This window comes from Meleagris gallopavo, unplaced genomic scaffold, assembly GCF_905368555.1.
Source record: "Meleagris gallopavo unplaced genomic scaffold, MGAL_WU_HG_1.1 scaffold_23, whole genome shotgun sequence".
NCBI classification, from domain to species: Eukaryota; Metazoa; Chordata; class Aves; order Galliformes; family Phasianidae; genus Meleagris; species Meleagris gallopavo.
The window spans coordinates 47,621-70,314 of NW_028147037.1; the positions used below are offsets into that span (position 1 = coordinate 47,621).

General features: G+C 59.8%; 1 protein-coding gene across 7 annotated transcripts in view; it reads right to left on the minus strand.

Annotated features, from left to right (window-relative positions):
- SMARCA4 (SWI/SNF related BAF chromatin remodeling complex subunit ATPase 4) overlaps positions 1-22,447 on the minus strand; it is a 55,115-nt gene extending 32,668 nt beyond the window's left edge. For 4 of the 7 annotated variants that reach the window (XM_085215380.1, XM_085215379.1, XM_085215375.1 and 1 more), the window contains exons 1-15: positions 22,162-22,447; positions 21,756-22,014; positions 20,588-20,714; positions 16,284-16,457; positions 15,061-15,234; positions 14,812-14,979; positions 12,996-13,046; positions 10,140-10,270; positions 9,504-9,561; positions 7,623-7,741; positions 5,920-6,070; positions 5,667-5,830; positions 3,877-3,943; positions 3,149-3,259; positions 312-554 (exon numbers count right to left, since the gene is read on the minus strand). In XM_085215380.1, coding sequence (XP_085071506.1) covers positions 312-554; positions 3,149-3,259; positions 3,877-3,943; positions 5,667-5,830; positions 5,920-6,070; positions 7,623-7,741; positions 9,504-9,561; positions 10,140-10,270; positions 12,996-13,046; positions 14,812-14,979; positions 15,061-15,234; positions 16,284-16,457; positions 20,588-20,714; positions 21,756-22,014; positions 22,162-22,432 — 2,268 coding nt within the window. In that variant the 5' untranslated portion in view covers positions 22,433-22,447. Of the gene's footprint in view, positions 1-311; positions 555-3,148; positions 3,260-3,876; positions 3,944-5,666; positions 5,831-5,919; positions 6,071-7,622; positions 7,742-9,503; positions 9,562-10,139; positions 10,271-12,995; positions 13,047-14,811; positions 15,235-16,283; positions 16,458-20,587; positions 20,715-21,755; positions 22,015-22,161 lie in introns of all 7 variants that reach the window. The other 3 variants (XM_085215378.1, XM_085215377.1, XM_085215376.1) reach the window with 2 other exon arrangements.
- Between the last annotated feature and the right edge of the window lie 247 nt (positions 22,448-22,694).

A 22,694-nucleotide genomic window follows, 5' to 3' on the forward strand; every position in this document is an offset into this window, starting at 1 on the left:
CGGCCACCAAACCCAACTGACAGCCACCAAACCCCAACTGACAGCCACCAAACCCAACTGACAGCCACCAAACCCAACTGACGGCCACCAAACCAAACTGACGGCCACCAAACCCCAACTGACGGCCACCAAACCCAACTGACGGCCACCAAACCCAACTGACGGCCACCAAAATCCAATGAAAGGCCACCAAAATCCAGTGGATGGCCACCAAACCCCAACTGATGGCCACCAAACCCAACCGATGGCCACCAAACCCAACTGACGGCCACCAAACCCCAACGCTGCCCCCTTCAGACCCAGCGACGCACCTTCTCCCCGGTCATGGCGAAGGGAGCGTTGAACCACTGCTCGAAGGTGCTGCAGCTCTTGAAGATGGTGGGCAGCAGGAAGTTGAGCAGCGCCCAGAGCTCGGGCAGTTTGTTCTGCAGCGGGGTGCCGGTGAGCAGCAGGCGGCGCGGCGCCACGTAGTGCGTGTTCAGCACCTGGGTCAGCTTGCAGTGGTGGTTCTTCATGCGGTGCCCCTCGTCCACAATCATGTACTTCCAGCGGATCTGCGGGGACGGCACCGCGGGGAGTCAGGGCCGGAAAGAGGGCTGGGGGGCACCCCAAGGTCGTGGGGTGTCCTTGTGAGCGGCTGTGAGCAACCTACACCCACTGGGAGGACTCAGCACAGAGCCGACATCCACTGGGAGGACTTCCTGTGGAGCCTCCACCTACTGGAGGACTTCCTGTGGAACCTCGACCTACTGGGAGGACTTCCTGTGGAGCCTCCACCTACTGGAGGACTTCCTGTGGAACCTCTACCTACTGGGAGGACTTCCTGTGGAACCGCCACCTACTGGAGGACTTCCTGTAGAACCTCTACCTACTGGGAGGACTTCCTGTGGAACCGCCACCTACTGGAGAACTTCCTGTGGAACCTCCACCTACTGGGAGGACTTCCTGTGGAACCTCTACCTACTGGAGAACTTCCTGTGGAACCTCCACCTACTGGGAGGACTTCCTGTGGAACCTCTACCTACTGGGAGGACTTCCTGTGGAACCTCCACCTACTGGGAGGACTTCCTGTGGAACCTCCACCTACTGGAGGACTTCCTGTGGAACCGCCACCTACTGGAGGACTTCCTGTGGAACCGCCACCTACTGGAGGACTTCCTGTGAAACCTCGACCTACTGGGAGGACTTCCTGTGGAGCCTCCACCTACTGGAGAACTTCCTGTGGAACCTCGACCTACTGGGAGGACTTCCTGTGGAGCCTCCACCTACTGGAGGACTTCCTGTGGAACCTCCACCTACTGGGAGGACTTCCTGTGGAACCGCCACCTACTGGAGAACTTCCTGTAGAACCTCTACCTACTGGGAGGACTTCCTGTGGAACCGCCACCTACTGGAGAACTTCCTGTGGAACCTCCACCTACTGGGAGGACTTCCTGTGGAACCTCTACCTACTGGAGAACTTCCTGTGGAACCTCCACCTACTGGGAGGACTTCCTGTGGAACCTCTACCTACTGGGAGGACTTCCTGTGGAACCTCCACCTACTGGGAGGACTTCCTGTGGAACCTCCACCTACTGGAGGACTTCCTGTGGAACCGCCACCTACTGGAGGACTTCCTGTGGAACCGCCACCTACTGGAGGACTTCCTGTGAAACCTCGACCTACTGGGAGGACTTCCTGTGGAGCCTCCACCTACTGGAGAACTTCCTGTGGAACCTCGACCTACTGGGAGGACTTCCTGTGGAGCCTCCACCTACTGGAGGACTTCCTGTGGAACCTCCACCTACTGGGAGGACTTCCTGTGGAACCGCCACCTACTGGAGAACTTCCTGTAGAACCTCTACCTACTGGGAGGACTTCCTGTGGAACCGCCACCTACTGGAGAACTTCCTGTGGAACCTCCACCTACTGGGAGGACTTCCTGTGGAACCTCTACCTACTGGAGAACTTCCTGTGGAACCTCCACCTACTGGGAGGACTTCCTGTGGAACCTCTACCTACTGGGAGGACTTCCTGTGGAACCTCCACCTACTGGGAGGACTTCCTGTGGAACCTCCACCTACTGGAGGACTTCCTGTGGAACCGCCACCTACTGGAGGACTTCCTGTGGAACCTCCACCTACTGGAGGACTTCCTGTGGAACCTCCACCCACTGGTCACAGAACCATGGAATGGGGCTGAGTTTGGGGTGGAAGGGTCCTCGAAGATCACAGAACCCTGGAATGGTCAGACTGGGAAAGTCCTTAAAGATCACAGAACCATGGGATGGGTTGGGAGGGTCCTTGAAGATCTAAGGACCACAGAACAGTTGGGTTGGGGGGGTCCTGGAAGGTAACAGAACCATGGCATGGGTTGGGAGGGTCCTTGAAGATCAAAGGACCACAGAATGGTTGGGTTGGGGAGTCCTGGAAGGTCACAGAACCATGGAATGGGCTGGGAGGGTCCTTGAAGACCAAAGGATCACAGAACGGTTGGGTTGGGGGGGTCCTGGAAGGTCACAGAACCATGGGATGGGTTGGGAGGGTCCTTGAAGATCAAAGGACCACAGAATGGTTGGGTTGGGAGGGTCCTGGAAGGTCACAGAACCATGGGATGGGCTGGGAGGGTCCTTGAAGACCAAAGGACCACAGTTGGGTTGGGGGGGTCCTGGAAGGTCACAGAACCATGGAATGGGTTGGGAGGGTCCTTGAAGACCAAAGGACCACAGTTGGGTTGGGGGGGTCCTGGAAGGTCACAGAACCATGGGATGGGCTGGGAGGGTCCTTGAAGACCAAAGGACCACAGTTGGGTTGGGGGGGTCCTGGAAGGTCACAGAACCATGGAATGGGCAGGGAGGGTCCTTGAAGACCAAAGGACCACAGTTGGGTTGGGGGGGTCCTGGAAGGTCACAGAACCATGGGATGGGCTGGGAGGGTCCTTGAAGACCAAAGGACCACAGTTGGGTTGGGGGGGGGGTCCTTCGAACCACTGAACAGTTGGGTTGGATTGCAAAGGTCCCAGAAGATCACAGGAGCACGGGATCGCAGCGCGGTTGGGTTGGAAGGAGCCCAAAGCCCCCCAGCATTGCACCCCCAGGGGGTCCCCACGTCCGCGCCAAATGAGGCGGCGCTGCGGGGCTAATTGCGACGCGAGGCGGCTAATTGCGGACCTTGGCGAGGATGTGCTTGTCCTTGATGATGTACTCGTAGGTGGTGAGCAGAACGTTGAACTTCCCGCTGCGCAGCTGCGGCACGAAGGCGCGGCGGGCCGCTGGGGAGCCCTGCGGGCAGGGGGGAGAGAAAATGAGGAGGGGGACAAAGCGGGGGGGGGGGCATCGTCATCAGCGGGTGTTAATTGGGGCGGTGGCAGGGGTGGATGGGGAAGGAACGTGGAGCCCATCTCAACCTGCGGCCCTTTGGGGAGTACTGGGGGGGCAGGAAGCAGCACAGTGACCCACAGCGCTGCCAGGACCTGGGGGGGGGGGGGGGAGGGGGCATCGTCATCAGCGGGTGTTAATTGGGGCGGTGGCAGAGGTGGATGGGAAAGGAACGTGGAGCCCATCTCAACCTGCGGCCCTTCAGGGAGTACTGGGGGGGCAGGAAGCAGCGCAGTGACCCACAGCGCTGCCAGGACCTGGGGGGGGGGAGAGGGGGGGCATCGTCATCAGCGGGTGTTAATTGGGGCGATTGGGGCGGTGGCAGGGGTGGATGGGAAAGGAACGTGGAGCCCATCTCAACCTGCGGCCCTTTGGGGAGTACTGGGGGGGCAGGAAGCAGCGCAGTGACCCACAGCGCTGCCAGGACCTTGGGGTGGGGGGGAGGGGGGACAACTGAAGGCTCCCACAATTGGAGGAGACGTTTGGGGTCCCCCCAGCACCGCGGCAGCCCCCCCAACTACCTTGTAGGACACCTTGACCACGGATGGAGCCCATTTATCAAACTCGTATGCCCAGTTGGAGAGAGTTCTGGAAACAAGGCAGAACAAGGGGCAGCGTGAGGGGCGGCTGGGGGGGGATGGGGGGGGTGGGGGGTGGGGGGGGATGGAGGGGATGGAGGGGATGGAAAGGATGGAGCCAGAGGGGATGGAGGGGATGGAGTCAGGAGGAATAGAGGGGATGGGGATGGAGGAGATGGGGGGGGATGGAGGGGGATGGAAAGGATGGAGGAGAATGGAGCCAGAGAGGATGGATGGGATGGAGTCAGGGGGAATAGAGGGGATGGGGATGGAGGGGATGGGGGGGATGAAGGGGATGGAGGGGATGGAAAGGATGGAGCCAGAGAGGATGGAGGGGATGGAGTCAGGAGGAATAGAGGGGATGGGGATGGAGAGGATGGAAAGGATGGAGAGAGATGGAAAGGATGGAGGGGGATGGAGTCAGGGGGAACAGAGGGGATGGGGATGGAGAGGATGGGGGGGGATGGAGGGGATGGAGCCAGAGGGGATGGAGGGGATGGAGGGGATGGAGTCAGGAGGAATAGAGGGGATGGGGATGGAGGAGATGGAAAGGATGGAGGGGATGGAAAGGATGGAGGGGATGGAAAGGATGGAGGGGATGGAGTCAGGGGGAACAGAGAGGATGGGGATGGAGGGGATGGAGGGGATGAAGGGGTATGGAGGAGGATGGAGAAGAATGGAGGGGGATGAAAAGGACGCAGGGGGATGGGGTCAGAAAAGATGGAGCCAGAAAGAATGAAGGGAATGGAGCAGGAGAGCATGGAGTCAGAGGGGATGGAGAGCATGGAGGGGGATGGAGTCAGGAGGAATAGAGGGGATGGGGATGGAGGGGATGGGGGGGAATTGGGGGGAAGGAGGGGATGGAAAGGATGGAGGGGATGGAAAGGATGGAGGGGATGGAAAGGATGGAGGGGGATGGAAAGGATGGAGGGGATGGAAAGGATGGAGGGGGATGGAAAGGATGGAGGGAATGGAAAGGATGGAGAGGATGGAAAGGATGGAGGGGATGGAGTCAGGGGGAACAGAGAGGATGGGGATGGAGGGGATGGGGGGGATGAAGGGGTATGGAGGAGGATGGAGAAGAATGGAGGGAGATGGAGGAGGATGAAAAGGACGCAGGGGGATGGGGTCTGAAGAGATGGAGCCAGGGAGAATGAAGGGAATGGAGCAGGAGAGCATGGAGTCAGAGGGGATGGAGGGAACGGAGTCAGGAGGAATAGAGGGGATGGGGATGGACGGGATGGGGGGGATGGGGGGGATGGAAAGGATGGAGGGGATGGAAAGGATGGAGGGGATGGAAAGGATGGAGGGGATGGAAAGGATGGAGGGGATGGAAAGGATGGAGGGGATGGAAAGGATGGAGGGGATGGAAAGGATGGAGGAGATGGAAAGGATGGAGGGGATGGAAAGGATGGAGGGGATGGAAAGGATGGAGGGGATGGAAAGGATGGAGGGGGATGGAAAGGATGGAGGGGATGGAGTCAGAGAGGATGGAGGAGATGGGAAATGGAGCTGGGGAGGAATGAAGGCGATGGAGGTGGAGGGGATGGAGGGGGATGGAGGAGCCAAGGGGAACAGAGGGGATGGGGGAGATGGAGGGAACAGAAGGGCGGAACCAGAGGGGATGGAGCCAGGGAGGATGGAAGGGATGGAGGCAGAGCTGGAAGGGATGGACGGAGCCAGAGGGGACGGAGCTGGCGGGGATGAGGCGGGGTGGCAGGAGCAGCGCTCACGAGAGGGGGACGATGATGAGGAAGGGGCCGTTGATCCGTTTGTGCTCCATGAGGTACGTGATGAGCGCGATGGTCTGGATGGTTTTCCCCAGCCCCATCTCGTCGGCCAGGATCCCGTTCAGGTTGTTGTTGTACAGCGACACCAACCACTCCAACCCTTTGATCTGGGGGAAAGAAAGGGGCGTTTCTGCACCCCCTGACCCCCGCCTCCCCCCGCAGCAGCCCCACATCCGGGCTGCCCCCCCCCCCCCACCTGGTACTGCTTGAGGACCCCGTTGACCATCAGCGTGGATTGCTTGTCCACCCGCTCGGTGACGGCGTGGGCCACGGCGTAGTACGACTGCAGGCCCCGGGCCAGCGCCTGCGACACGCCGTACTCATCATCCACGTCCTGCTTGGCGTTCCTGGGGGGCAGGGAGGGGGGTCAGCGATGGGGGGTGGGGTTGGAGGGGACCCCCGGTGAGGAACTGTGGGATGGTTGGGGTGGGGGGACCTTCATCGTCGCCCGTAGGAACATAAAAATGGTCGGGGTGGGAGAGAGCACAAGAGATGGGGCCTAAAACCACGGAGTGGCTGGGTTGGGGGGGTCCTGGAAGGTCAAGTGTGGAACCAGAAACACACAGAAATGGTTGGGCTGGGAGGGTCCTGGAAGGTCAAGTGTGGAACCAGAAACACACAGAAATGGCTGGGCTGGGAGGGTCCTGGAAGGTCAAGTGTGGAACCAGAAACACACAGAAATGGCTGGGCTGGGGGGGTCCTGGAAGGTCAAGTGTGGAACCAGAAACACACAGAAATGGCTGGGCTGGGAGGGTCCTGGAAGGTCAAGTGTGGAACCAGAAACACACAGAAATGGCTGGGCTGGGAGGGTCCTGGAAGGTCAAGTGTGGAACCAGAAACACACAGAAATGGTTGGGCTGGGAGGGTCCTGGAAGGTCAAGTGTGGAACCAGAAACACACAGAAATGGCTGGGCTGGGAGGGTCCTGGAAGGTCAAGTGTGGAACCAGAAACACACAGAAATGGTTGGGCTGGGAGGGTCCTGGAAGGTCAAGTGTGGAACCAGAAACACACAGAAATGGTTGGGCTGGGAGGGTCCTGGAAGGTCAAGTGTGGAACCAGAAACACACAGAAATGGCTGGGTTGGGGGGGTCCTGGAAGGTCAAGTGTGGAACTGTGCAGTGGTTGGGTTGGGAGGACCTTGAGGATCGCCCATAGAACCATAAACATCACAGAAATGGTTGGGTTGGGTTGGAAGGGTCCTGAAAGGTCACGGAAGCATGGAAGGGTTGGGTTGGGTTGGAAGGGTCCTGAAAGGTCACAGAAGCATGGAAGGGTTGGGTTGGGTTGGGTTGGAAGGGTCCTGAAAGGTCACAGAAGCATGGAAGGGTTGGGTTGGGTTGGGTTGGAAGGGTCCTGAAAGGTCACAGAAGCATGGAAGGGTTGGGTTGGGTTGGAAGGGTCCTGAAAGGTCACAGAAGCATGGAAGGGTTGGGTTGCGTTGGAAGGGTCCTTAAAGGTCACAGAACCATGGAATGGTTGGGTTGGGTTGGAAGGGTCCTTAAAGGTCACAGAACCATGGAATGGTAGGGTGGGGTTGGAAGGGTCCTTAAAGGTCACAGAAGCATGGAATGGTTGGGTGGGATTGGAAGGGTCCTGAAAGGTCACAGAAGCATGGAAGGGTTGGGTTGGGTTGGAAGGGTCCTGAAAGGTCACAGAAGCATGGAAGGGTTGGGTGGGGTTGGGTTGGGTTGGAAGGGTCCTGAAAGGTCACAGAAGCATGGAATGGTTGGGTGGGGTTGGAAGGGTCCTTAAAGATCACAGAAGCATGGAATGGTTGGGTTGGGTTGGAAGGGTCCTGAAAGGTCACAGAACCATGGAAGGGTTGGGTTGGGTTGGAAGGGTCCTTGAAGGTCACAGAGCCACAGAATGCGGCCATGCCACGGCCCCCCGGCGCTCACTCGATGATGTGCCGCGCGTCCACCTCGGAGACGTCGTCGCTGTCGGGATCCGGGATTTTCTTCTTCTCCTCCACGGGCAGCGCGGGCTGCGCCGGCTGCGGCTGCTCCTCCTCCTCCTCCTGCGGGACACACAGACACAGACACACAGACAGAGACACAGACACACACGCAGACAGACAGACACACAGACACACAGACAGACACACAGATAGACACACAGATACACAGACAGACACACAGACACACAGATAGACACACAGATACACAGACAGACACACAGACACACAGATAGACACACAGACACACAGACAGACAGACGCACAGACAGACACACAGACAGACACACAGACAGACACACAGACAGACACACAGATAGACACACAGACAGACAGACAGACACACAGACAGACAGACACACAGACACACAGACAGACACACAGACAGACAGACACACAGACACGCAGATACGCAGACACACAGACACACAGACAGACACGCAGACACGCAGACACACAGACACGCAGACAGACACACAGGCACACACAGACACACAGACACATAAATACACAGACAAACACGCAGACACGCAGACAGACACGCAGACAGACAAACACGCAGACACACAGACAAACACGCAGACACACAGACACGCAGACAGACACACAGGCACACACAGACACACAGACACATAAATACACAGACAAACACGCAGACACGCAGACAGACACGCAGACAGACAAACACGCAGACACACAGACAAACACGCAGACACACAGACACGCAGACAGACACACAGATGAGGCCACCAGTGCTAACGAGGATGGCGGCTAATGAGCTGCCCCCCTTGTCCCCGTGATGAGCCCACCCAGCCACTAATGAGGATGGGGGCTAACGAGCTGAGCCCACCCAGCCACTAATGAGGATGGGGGCGAACGAGCTGAGCCCACCCAGCCACTAATGAGGATGGGGGCTAACGAGCTGAGCCCACCCGGCCACTAATGAGGATGGGGGCTAACGAGCTGAGCCCACCCAGGCACTAATGAGGATGGGGGCTAACGAGCTGAGCCCACCCAGGCACTAATGAGGATGGGGGCTAACGAGCTGAGCCCACCCGGCCACTAATGAGGATGGGGGCTAACGAGCTGAGCCCACCTGGCCACTAATGAGGATGGGGGCTAACGAGCTGAGCCCACCCGGCCACTAATGAGGATGGGGGCGAACGAGCTGAGCCCACCCGACCACTAATGAGGATGGGGGCTAACGAGCTGAGCCCACCCGACCACTAATGAGGATGGGGGCTAACGAGCTGAGCCCACCCGGCCACTAATGAGGATGGGGGCTAACGAGCTGAGCCCACCCGGCCACTAATGAGGATGGGGGCTAACGAGCTGAGCCCACCCGGCCACTAATGAGGATGGGGGCGAACGAGCTGAGCCCACCCGGCCACTAATGAGGATGGGGGCTAACGAGCTGAGCCCACCCGGCCACTAATGAGGATGGGGGCTAACGAGCTGAGCCCACCCGGCCACTAATGAGGATGGGGGCTAACGAGCTGAGCCCACCCGGCCACTAATGAGGATGGGGGCGAACGAGCTGAGCCCACCCGGCCACTAATGAGGATGAGGGCTAACGAGCTGAGCCCACCCGGCCACTAATGAGGATGGGGGCTAACGAGCTGAGCCCACCCGGCCACTAATGAGGATGAGGGCTAACGAGCTGCCTGCAGCCGCACGCCAGCACCTTACACACATCGAACCACCGGAGGGGGGCGATGGCAGCTCCCCCGCCGCCCCTCCCCCCCCTCGCCCCTCCCCCTCCCCTCCTCCCCCCCTCCCTTCCTCCCCTTCCTCCCCTTCCTCCCCCTCCCCCCCCCCTCCTCACCTCCTCCTCCTCCTCCGAACCGCTTTCCTCACTGTCGGATCTGGGAGCGACTTCGTACCTGATTAATTACGCACGACCGCTAATTACCCATCTGCTGCTCCAGAAATGCTCAGCGCTGTCCTCCTCCCCCCGCCCACAGCCCAGGGGCTCCGGGGTCACTCCCTGCTCCCTTCCAGCCCCATGGAGAGCCTCCTCCTGCCCCACAGGGACCAGCCCTGCCCCACGGCGGACCTCCCTGTGCTCCACTGGCACCTCCTCCTGCCCCACGGATGCCCCCCCTGCCCCATAGGGACCTCTCTCAGCCCCGCAACGACCATCCGTGCCCCACCAGAACCTCCCTCTGCCCCACAAGGACCACCCTCAGCCCCATCCGGACCTCCCCGTGCCCCACCAGGTCCTCCTCCCGCCCCACTGGGACCCATCTCAGCCCCATAGGGACCACCCCGGCCCCGCAGGACCCCCCTCCTGCCCACGGGGACCACCCTCAGCCCCACCACGACCTCCCCACCCTCCACCGGGCCCTTCCCCTTCCCCGCTGGGACCCCTCTCGGCCCCATGGGGTCCGCCCCCCGCCCCACGGGACCACCCTCAGCCCCCTGGGAGCTCCCCCCCGCCCCACGGCCGCCCCCCACGCACCCCGGGTTCATCTCCAGCCACGCCTCCAGCTGCCCGGCCTTGGGCGCGTCGGTGCCGGTGAGGATTTTGCCGCTTTCCACGTGGATGACCTTCACCGGCAGGTCGCTCATCTGGCTCGTCTCGTCCAGCGGCTGCGGGGAGGGGGGGCCGGGGGTCAGCACTGCGCCCTGCCTGCCCCACGGCACCCCTCCAACCTTCACCCGAACGGCGGCGCGTCCCCACGGGGTCACCGAACCCCCGGAGACCCTCAGTGCGCCGTCGGCGTCACCTCAACATCTGGAGATGCTCGGCGTCCCAGCGCGGCACCACCTGAGCGCCCCGTCACCCTACGCGGGGTCACCCGCACATCTGGAGACCCTCCGTCCATCCTCATGGTGTCCCCTGGACACCTGCAGACCCACCGTGTGTCCTCACAGCATCATCTGCACATCTGGAGCCTCTCTGAGTGCCCTCATGGCATCACCTGAACATCTGGAGCCCATCTGAGTGCCCTCATGGCATCACCTGCACATCTGGAGCCCATCTGAGTGCCCTCATGGCGTCACCTGCACATCTGGAGCCCATCTGAGTGCCCTCATGGCATCACCTGCACATCTGGAGCCCATCTGAGTGCCCTCATGGCATCACCTGCACATCTGGAGCCCTTCTGTGTGCCCTCATGGCATCACCTGCACATCTGGAGCCCTTCTGTGTGCCCTCATGGCATCACCTGCACATCTGGAGCTCATCTGAGTGCCCTCATGGCATCACCGGCACATCTGGAGCCCATCTGAGTGCCCTCATGGCATCACCTGCACATCTGGAGCCCCTCTGAGTGCCCTCATGGTGTCACCTGAACATCTGGAGCCCATCTGAGTGCCCTCATGGCATCACCTGCACATCTGGAGCCCCTCTGAGTGCCCTCATGGTGTCACCTGCACATCTGGAGCCCATCTGAGTGCCCTCATGGCATCACCTGCACATCTGGAGCCCCTCCGAGTGCCCTCATGGTGTCACCTGCACATCTGGAGCCCATCTGAGTGCCCTCATGGCATCACCTGCACATCTGGAGCCCCTCTGTGTGCCCTCATGGCATCACCTGAACATCTGGAGCCCATCTGAGTGCCCTCATGGCATCACCTGCACATCTGGAGCCCATCTGAGTGCCCTCATGGCGTCACCTGCACATCTGGAGCCCATCTGAGTGCCCTCATGGCATCACCTGAACATCTGGAGCCCATCTGAGTGCCCTCATGGCATCACCTGCACATCTGGAGCCCATCTGAGTGCCCTCATGGCGTCACCTGCACATCTGGAGCCCATCTGAGTGCCCTCATGGCATCACCTGCACATCTGGAGCCCCTCTGAGTGCCCTCATGGCGTCACCTGAACATCTGGAGCCCATCTGAGTGCCCTCATGGCATCACCTGCACATCTGGAGCCCTTCTGTGTGCCCTCATGGCATCACCTGCACATCTGGAGCCCTTCTGTGTGCCCTCATGGCGTCACCTGCACATCTGGAGCCCTTCTGTGTGCCCTCATGGCATCACCTGCACATCTGGAGCTCATCTGAGTGCCCTCATGGCATCACCTGCACATCTGGAGCCCCTCTATGTGCCCTCATGGCGTCACCTGCACATCTGGAACCCATCCGAGTGCCCTCATGGCGTCACCTGCACATCTGGAGCCCCTCTGAGTGCCCTCATGGCATCACCTGCACATCTGGAGCCCCTCTGTGTGCCCTCATGGCGTCACCTGCACATCTGGAGCCCCTCTGAGTGCCCTCATGGCATCACCTGCACATCTGGAGCCCATCTGTGTGCCCTCATGGCGTCACCTGCACATCTGGAGCCCATCTGAGTGCCCTCATGGCGTCACCTGCACATCTGGAGCCCATCTGAGTGCCCTCATGGCGTCACCTGCACATCTGGAGCCCCTCTGAGTGCCCTCATGGCGTCACCTGCACATCTGGAGCCCCTCTGAGTGCCCTCATGGCGTCACCTGCACATCTGGAGCCCCTCTGAGTGCCCCCTCATGGCGTCACCTGCACATCTGGAGCCCCTCTGAGTGCCCTCATGGCGTCACCTGCACATCTGGAGCCCCTCTGAGTGCCCTCATGGCGTCACCTGCACATCTGGAGCCCCTCTGAGTGCCCTCATGGCGTCACCTGCACATCTGGAGCCCCACTATGTGCCCTCATGGCGTCACCTGCACATCTGGAGCCCATCTGAGTGCCCTCATGGCATCACCTGCACATCTGGAGCCCCACTATGTGCCCTCATGGCGTCACCTGCACATCTGGAGCCCCTCTGAGTGCCCTCATGGCATCACCTGCACATCTGGAGCCCCTCCGAGTGCCCTCATGGCGTCACCTGCACATCTGGAGCCCCTCTGAGTGCCCTCATGGCATCACCTGCACATCTGGAGCCCCTCTGAGTGCCCTCATGGCATCACCTGCACATCTGGAGCCCCTCTGAGTGCCCTCATGGCATCACCTGCACATCTGGAGCCCATCTGAGTGCCCCCTCATGGCATCACCTGCACATCTGGAGCCCATCTGAGTGCCCTCATGGCATCACCTGCACATCTGGAGCCCATCTGAGAGCCCACATGGCGTCACCTGCACATCTGGAGCCCTTCTGAGTGCCCTCATGGCATCACCTGCACATCTGGAGCCCCTCCGAGTGCCCTCATGGCGTCACCTGAACGTTCTGAGACCCTTCTGAGTGTTTCTGTGACCATCCTCAGAGCGGGTTGTGCTCCTCCCCCACCCCCAGGTGCGGCTCTGAGGGGCGGTGGGTCCGACGTCGGCCCCCCAACCCTGAGCCCCACAGCCCCACAGCTCAGCTCCCAGCCCGGGGGTCACTGCGGCCTCACCTCTCCATCGGGGCCGATGGCCGGAGTTTGTCCTTCAGCGTTCTCTGCCTTCTGCAGGAGGAGGAGGAGGAGGAGGAGGAGGAGGAGGAGGAGGAGGAGGAGGAGGAGGAGGATGGCTGTTAGCAACCCAAAACTCCCAACAGATGGCCACCAAACCCCAACGGATGGCCACCGAACCCCAACGGATGGCCACTACCAAAAGATGGCCACCAAACCCCAACCGATGGCCACCAAACCTCCCAATGGACGGCCGCCCCAACAGATAGCCACCAAACCCCAAAAGATGGCCACCAAACCCCAAAAGATGGCCACCAAACCCCAACGGATGGCCACCAAACCTCCCAATGGACGGCCGCCCCAACAGATAGCCACCAAACCCCAAAAGATGGCCACCAAACCCCAACGGATGGCCACCAAACCATAAAAGATGGCCACCACAACAGCCACCACACCCAATGAATACCCACCAAACCCCAAAAGATGGCCACCAAACCCCAACGGATGGCCACCAAACCTCCCAAAGGACGGCCGCCCCAACAGATAGCCACCAAACCCCAAAAGATGGCCCCCAAACCCCAACGGATGGCCACCAAACCATAAAAGATGGCCACCACAACAGCCACCAAACCCAATGAATACCCACCAAACCCCAAAAGATGGCCACCAAACCCCAGCCGATGGCCACCGAACCTCCCAAAGGACGGCCGCCCCAACAGATAGCCACCAAACCCCAAAAGATGGCCACCAAACCCCAACGGATGGCCACCAAACCATAAAAGATGACCACCACAACAGCCACCAAACCCAATGAATACCCACCAAACCCCAAAAGATGGCCACCAAACCATAAAAGATGACCACCACAACAGCTACCAAACCCAATGAATACCCACCAAACCCCAAAAGATGGCCACCAAACCCCAACGGATGGCCACCAAACCTCCCAATGGACGGCTGCCCCAACAGATAGCCACCAAACCCCAAAAGATGGCCACCAAACCCCAACCGATGGCCACCAAACCATAAAAGATGGCCACACCAACAGCCACCAAACCCAATGAATACCCACCAAACCCCAAAAGATGGCCACCAAACCCCAACGGATGACCACCAAACCATAAAAGATGGCCACCACAACAGCCACCAAACCCAATGAATACCCACCAAACCCCAAAAGATGGCCACCAAACCCCAACCGATGGCCACCAAACCATAAAAGATGGCCACCACAACAGCCACCAAACCCAATGAATACCCACCAAACCCCAAAAGATGGCCACCAAACCCCAACGGATGACCACCAAACCATAAAAGATGGCCACCACAACAGCCACCAAACCCAATGAATACCCACCAAACCCCAAAAGATGGCCACCAAACCCCAACCGATGGCCACCAAACCCCAAAAGATGGCCACCAAACCCCAACGGATGGCCACCGAATCATAAAAGATGGCCACCACAACAGCCACCAAACCCAATGAATACCCACCAAACCCCAAAAGATCGCCAGCAAACCCCAACGGATGGCCACCAAACCTCCGAATGGACGGCCGCCCCAACAGATAGCCACCAAACCCCAAAAGATGGCCACCAAACCCCAACGGATGGCCACCAAACCATAAAAGATGGCCACCAAAACAGCCACCAAACCCAATGAATACCCACCAAACCCCAAAAGATGGCCACCAAACCCCAACGGATGGCCACCAAAGCCCACAACGGATGGCCACCCCAACCTCGACAGACGGCCACGCTTCTGCCCCCAGCCCCCCAAACACCCCGCAGCCCCCGGGGAAGCCCCCCACTCCGCTCACCTTCTTCTTCTTCTTCTTCTTCTTCTCCTTGGCCACCTGGGCCGCCTTGTGCTGCCGCACCAGCTCGGTCAGGTTGGCCACGTACTCGTCGGTCTGCTGCAGCAGGTAGGCCAGCCGCTTGTCCTTCTTCTGGTCGATCAGTTTGCGGTAGCCCTCCTCATCCTCAGCCTGGACGAGGAGCCGAAGCGTCACCCCCCGAAGCTGCCGCCACCCCAAAGCCACACGGACGGCCCCCAAAGCCTCCCTCACCATCAGGCGGCGCATCCGCTCCTTCTCGATGCGCTCGTTCTCCTTCTTCTGCTCGCGCTCCGTGTTGGCGTGGTACGTGGCCACCGCCTTGGTCAGCTTCTGGATCTTGCCGGTGACGGAGCGGTGGTACTCCTTGAAATCCTTGGCGTGCTGCAGGATGCTGTTGAGGTACTCCTGGGTGGGGAGAGGGAGAGCGGCCTCAGGAGCCTTGCAGGGCGAGGAACAGCGCCCCGGCCTTCTGTGACCTTCAAGGACCCTTCCGACCCCACCATCGTGGGTTCCGTGACCTTCAAGGACCCTTCTGGCCCCACCATTGTGGATTCCATAACCTTCAAGGACCCTTCCGACCCCACCATCATGGGTTCCGTGACCTTCAAGGACCCCTCCAACCCCACCATCGTGGATTCCGTGACCTTCAAGGACCCTTCCGACCCCACCATCATGGGTTCCGTGACCTTCAAGGACCCTTCTGGCCCACCATCTTGGATTCCATAACCTTCAAGGACCCTTCCAACCCCACCATCATGGATTCCGTGACCTTCAAGGACCCTTCTGACCTCACCATCTTGGATTCTGTGACCTTCAAGGACCCTTCCAACCCCACCATCTTGGATTCCGTAACCTTCAAGGACCCTTCCGACCCCCCCATCATGGATTCCGTGACCTTCAAGGACCCTTCCGACCCCACCATCTTGGATTCCGTGACCTTCAAGGACCCTTCCAACCCCACCATCTTGGATTCTGTGACCTTCAAGGACCCTTCCAACCCCACCATCTTGGATTCTGTGACCTTCAAGGACCCTTCCGACCCCACCATCTTGGATTCCGTGACCTTAAAGGACCCTTCCAACCCCACCATCTTGGAATCTGTGACCTTCAAGGACCCTTCCAACTCAACCATTTCATGGTTCTATGATCTTCAGAGACCCTTCGACCCCAACCCAACCATTCCATGACTCTATGATCTTCAAGGACCCTCCCATTCCTCCCATCCCATGGTTGTACCACCTTGGAGGACCCTTCCAACCCAACCCAACCCAACCGCTCCATGTGTCCACGATCCTCAAGGACTCTTTCATTCCATCCATCCCATACTCCTACAATCCTCAAGGATCTTCCAGCCCACCCATCCCATGGTCCCGTGATCTTCAAAGACCCTTCCAACCCAACCCAACCCAACCCAACCCAACCATTCCCCCCCCGGCTGCACCCCCGGCTCTCACCTGGTGCTTCTGCCTGCGTTTCCGCTCCTGCTCGATCTTCTGCTGCTTCTCCAGCTTCTCGGTGATGCGAGCCTCCCGCAGCGACTGCCGCTTGCTGCGCTTGTAGGCCTTGGCGTTCAGCGCCGTCTCCAGCGCCGTGTCGCGCCGCATGCACACCACCACCTCCTGCCGCAGCTGGCGGGACATCGGGGGGTGACCCAACATCAATGGGGTGACCCAACATCAGGGGGTGACCCAACAACAGGGGGGTGACCCAACATCAATGGGGTGACCCAACATCAGGGGGTGACCCAACAACAGGGGGGTGACCCAACATCAGTGGGGTGACCCAACATCAGGGGGGTGACCCAACGTCAGTGGGGTGACCCAACGTCAGTGGGGTGACCCAACATCAATGGGGTGACCCAACATCAGTGGGGTGACCCAACATCAGGGGGGTGACACAACATCAGTGGGGTGACCCAACGTCAGTGGGGTGACCCAACGTCAGTGGGGTGACCCAACATCAATGGGGTGACCCAACATCAATGGGGTGACCCAACATCAATGGGGTGACCCAACAACAGGGGGGTGACCCAACATCAGTGGGGTGACCCAACATCAGGGGGGTGACCCAACATCAGGGGGGTGACCCAACATCAGTGGGGTGACCCAACGTCAGGGGGTGACCCAATGTCAATGGGACGTCCTGACATCAGTGGGGTGACCCAACATCAATGGGGTGACCCAACAACAGGGGGTGACCCAACATCAGGGGGTGACCCAACAACAGGGGGGTGACCCAACATCAGTGGGGTGATCCCAACATCAGTGGGGTGACCCAACATCAATGGGGTGATCCCAACATCAGGGGGTGACCCAACATCAGGGGGTGACCCAACATCAATGGGGTGACCCAACAACAGGGGGGTGACCCAACATCAGTGGGGTGACCCAACATCAGGGGGGTGACCCAACATCAGGGGGGTGACCCAACATCAGTGGGGTGACCCAACATCAATGGGGTGACCCAACATCAGTGGGGTGATCCCAACATCAGGGGGTGACCCAACATCGGGGGGTGACCCAACATCAATGGGGTGACCCAACATCAGTGGGGTGATCCCAACAACAGGGGGTGACCCAACATCGGGGGGTGACCCAACATCAAAGGGGTGACCCAACATCGGGGGTGACCCAACAACAGGGGGTGACCCAACATCAGGAGGTGACCCAACAACAGGGGGGTGACCCAACATCAGTGGGGTGACCCAACATCGGGGGGGTGACCCAACATCAGTGGGGTGACCCAACGTCAGTGGGACGTCCTGACATCAGTGGGGTGACCCAACATCAGTGGGGTGACCCAACATCAATGGGGTGACCCAACAACAGGGGGGTGACCCAACATCAGTGGGGTGACCCAACATCAGGGGGGTGACCCAACATCAGGGGGGTGACCCAACATCAATGGGGTGACCCAACATCAGGGGGGTGACCCAACATCAGTGGGGTGACCCAACATCAGTGGGGTGACCCAACATCAATGGGGTGACCCAACATCAGGGGGGTGGGTGACCCAACATCAGTGGGGTGACCCAACATCAATGGGGTGACCCAACATCAGGGGGGTGACCCAACATCAGTGGGGTGACCCAACATCAATGGGGTGACCCAACATCAGGGGGGTGACCCAACATCAGTGGGGTGACCCAACATCAATGGGGTGACCCAACATCAGTGGGGTGACCCAACATCAGTGGGGTGACCCAACATCAGGGGGTGACCCAACATCAGGGGGTGACCCAACATCAATGGGGTGACCCAACAACAGGGGGTGACCCAACATCAGGGGGTGACCCAACATCAGGGGGGTGACCCAACATCAGTGGGGTGACCCAACATCAGGGGGTGACCCAACATCAGTGGGGTGACCCAACGTCAGTGGGACGTCCTGACATCAGTGGGGTGACCCAACATCAGTGGGGTGACCCAACATCAATGGGGTGACCCAACAACAGGGGGGTGACCCAACATCAGTGGGGTGACCCAACATCAGGGGGGTGACCCAACATCAGTGGGGTGACCCAACATCAATGGGGTGACCCAACATCAGGGGGGTGACCCAACATCAGTGGGGTGACCCAACATCAATGGGGTGACCCAACAACAGGGGGGTGACCCAACATCAGTGGGGTGACCCAACATCAGGGGGGTGACCCAACATCAGTGGGGTGACCCAACATCAGGGGGTGACCCAACATCAATGGGGTGACCCAACATCAGGGGGTGACCCAACATCAGTGGGGTGGTCCAACATCAATGGGGTGACCCAACATCAGGGGGGTGACCCAACATCAGGGGGTGACCCAACATCAGTGGGGTGATCCCAACATCAGTGGGGTGACCCAACATCAGGGGGTGACCCAACATCAGTGGGGTGATCCCAACATCAGTGGGGTGACCCAATGTCAGTGGGGTGACCCAACGTCAGTGGGACGTCCTGACATCAGTGGGGTGACCCAACATCAGTGGGGTGACCCAACATCAGGGGGTGACCCAACATCAATGGGGTGACCCAACATCAGGGGGTGACCCAACATCAATGGGGTGACCCAACATCAGGGGGTGACCCAACATCAGGGGGTGACCCAACATCATGGGGTGACCCAACATCAGTGGGGTGACCCAACATCAGGGGGTGACCCAACATCAGGGGGTGACCCAACATCAGTGGGGTGACCCAACATCAGTGGGGTGACCCAACATCGGGGGGTGACCCAACATCAGTGGGGTGACCCAACATCGGGGGGTGACCCAACATCAGGGGGTGACCCAACATCAGTGGGGTGGTCCAACATCAATGGGGTGACCCAACATCAGGGGGTGACCCAACATCAGTGGGGTGATCCCAACATCAGTGGGGTGACCCAACATCAGGGGGTGACCCAACATCAGTGGGGTGACCCAACATCGGGGGGGTGACCCAACATCAGTGGGGTGACCCAACATCAGTGGGGTGACCCAACAACAGGGGGGTGACCCAACATCAGTGGGGTGACCCAACATCAGGGGGTGACCCAACATCAATGGGGTGACCCAACATCAGTGGGGTGACCCAACATCAGGGGGTGACCCAACATCAGGGGGGTGACCCAACATCAGGGGGTGACCCAACGTCAATGGGACGTCCTGACATCAGTGGGGTGATCCCAACATCAGGGGGGTGACCCAACATCAGTGGGGTGACCCAACATCAGTGGGGTGATCCCAACATCAGTGGGGTGATCCCAACATCAGGGGGGTGGTCCAACATCAGTGGGGTGACCCAACATCAGTGGGGTGACCGAACATCAGTGGGGTGATCCCAACATCAGTGGGGTGACCCAACATCAGTGGGGTGACCCAACATCAGTGGGGTGATCCCAACATCAGTGGGGTGACCGAACATCAGTGGGGTGATCCCAACATCAGTGGGGTGACCCAACATCAGTGGGGTGACCCAACATCAGTGGGGTGACCCAATGTCAGTGGGGTGACCCAACATCAGGGGGTGACCCAACATCAATGGGACGTCCTGACATCAGTGGGGTGGTCCAACATCAGTGGGGTGACCCAACATCAGTGGGGTGACCCAACCAGAACAATGGGGTTGTCCCAACATTAATAGGGATATTAACGGCACATCCCGATATCAGCGTTATCCCGATGTTAACGGAACACGCTGACCCCAAGGGAACATTCTGACTTTAATAGGGCGATCGCAACGTTAACGGGGCATCTGATATTAATGGGACATCTGGGCGTTAATAGGGTGGTTAATGGGACACCCTGATATCAGTGGGACGTCCCGATATTAATGGGACATCCTGATATTAATGGGACATCCCGATATCAGTGGGACGTCCCGATATCAGTGGGACGTCCCGATATTAATATGACACCCCGATATCAGTGGGACGCCCTGATATTAATGGGACACCCCAATATCAGTGCGACGTCCCGATATTAATGGGACACCCCGATATGAGTGGGACGTCCCGATATTAATGAGACGTCATGATATGAGTGGGACGCCCCGATATCAGTGGGACGTCCCGATATTAATGAGACGTCATGATATGAGTGGGACGCCCCGATACTAACGGGACACCCCGATATGAGTGGGACGTCCCGATATTAACGAGACGTCATGATATCAGTGGGACGTCCCGATATTAATCAGACGTCATGATATCAGTGGGACGCCCCGATACTAACGGGACACCCCGATATGAGTGGGACGTCGGAGGTTATGGGGCGACCCTCGGGCCCCGCAGCCCCACCTGTCTCTGGAAGTTGAGCAGCCGCAGCGCTTTCAGTTCGATGGTCGCTTTGGTTCTCAGGTCTCCGGCCAGCGATCCAGGCAGGTTCTCCAGCTCCTGGATGCGGTGGGCGATGCGGGCCTGCAGCCTGCGAGGTGGGGGGGTCAGGGGGGTCAGGGGGGCTCAGGGGGGCTCAGCGCCCAGCAGCGCAGCCACGGCGCGTCTCCCCCCAGCCCAACCGGGACCTGCAGCCCCTCCAACCCGACCCACGGCGCCGCGCTTTTGGTGCCTCCTCCAACCACCCCCATCTCCCATGGTTCCACACCTGAGCTCCCTTCCACCCCAACCATTCCGTGCTTCTATGACCTTCAAGGACCCTTCCACCCCAACCATTCCGTGCTTCTATGACCTTCAAGGACCCTTCCAACTCAACCATTTTGTGCTTCTATGACCTTCAAGGACCCTTCCACCCCAACCATTCTGTGCTTCTATGACCTTCAAGGACCCTTCCAACTCAACCATTCTGTGCTTCTATGACCTTCAAGGACCCTTCCAAGCCACTCCAACCATTCCATGGTTTTATGATCTTCAAGGACCCTTCCAACCCAACCCAACCACTCTAAGGTTCTACAGCCTTCCAGGACCCTTCCAACTCAGCCATTCTTTATTTCCACGGCCTTCAAGGACCCTTCCAACCCAACCCAACCACTCTAAGGTTCTACGGCCTTCCAGGACCCTTCCAACTCGGCCATTCTTTATTTCCACGGCCTTCCAGGACCCTTCCAACTCGGCCATTCTCAGTTCTTCAGCCCTTAAGGACCGTTCCAATCCAACCCAACCCAACCCAACCATTCCAAGGTTCTACGGCTTTCGAGGACGCTTCCAACCCAGCCATCCTACAGCCCTACGACCTTTAGGGACCCGACCCGACCCGACCCGACCCGACCACTGCACGGCTCCACAACTCAGTGGCCGCTCAGAACCCAGAGCCTCAGCTCCCTTCCCCACCCTTGGGTGACCCCAACGTCCCACTGAGACTCAGCGCGGCGCCGACCCCGGAGATGGGGAAGGTCGGGATTTCGGGTGACCCCCTCCGAAGCTCCCCAGCACCCGACCCCCCCACCCCCCCGCCCCCCTCCCGCCCTCCCACTGGAGATAAAGGCGAGTGGGGGACGCCCCCAGCCCCCACCTGTACTCCCTCTCCTGCAGGATCTCCACGGGGTCGAGTCCGCGCGGCTTCTGGATGGGGGTGATGCGGTTCTGCTTCTGGTGCAGCTGCACCATTGGGGCGGGCTGGGCCGGCTGCCCCGGGGATTGGGTCTGGGGGGGCATGACGGGCGAGGCGGCGGGGGGCACGGCCGGGGGGGCCGGCGAGGGGCGGCCGGTGGGCTGCGGGGGGATCAGCTTCTGCGGGGCGCTGGTGGGGGCTGCAGCGTTCGCCATTGGTCCTGCGGGGAAAGAGCCGCCGTGGGGCGGAGCGACCGGGTTCCGGGGGGCGGGGGGGGGGGGGGATCGGCCCCACGGCGTCCCCTCGTTAACCGCCGGCCCCTAACGAGCTCGCGGTTCTGCTGGAGCTGAAGGAGCTCCGCTCTTACCTTCAGGCCAGGGTTTGGGGGGGCCGCCCGGGGGCTGCCCAGGCATTCCTGGGGGAACTCCTGAGGGTCCGGGGGGGGGCATATTTGGTCCCCCTATACCTGCACAGATGGGGGGAGAAAAGGGGAGGGTGACGACTGGGAGTGAAGTCGGTGGGAAACAAATCCGTCCGCTGCAGACAGAGCCAGACTGAGCGTGGGGGGCACAGCACCCATGGGGGGGGCACAGAACAAACAGCACCCATGGGGGGGGCACAGAACAAACAGCACCCATGGGGGGGGGCACAGAACAAACAGCACCCATGGGGGGCACAGACCCAAGCAGCACCCATGGGGGGCACAGAACAAACAGCACCCATGGGGGGCACAGACCCAAGCAGCACCCATGGGGGGGGCACAGACCCAAACAGCACCCATGGGGGGCACAGAACAAACAGCACCCATGGGGGGCACAGACCCAAACAGCACCCATGGGGGGCACAGACCCAAGCAGCACCCATGGGGGGGGCACAGACCCAAGCAGCACCCATGGGGGG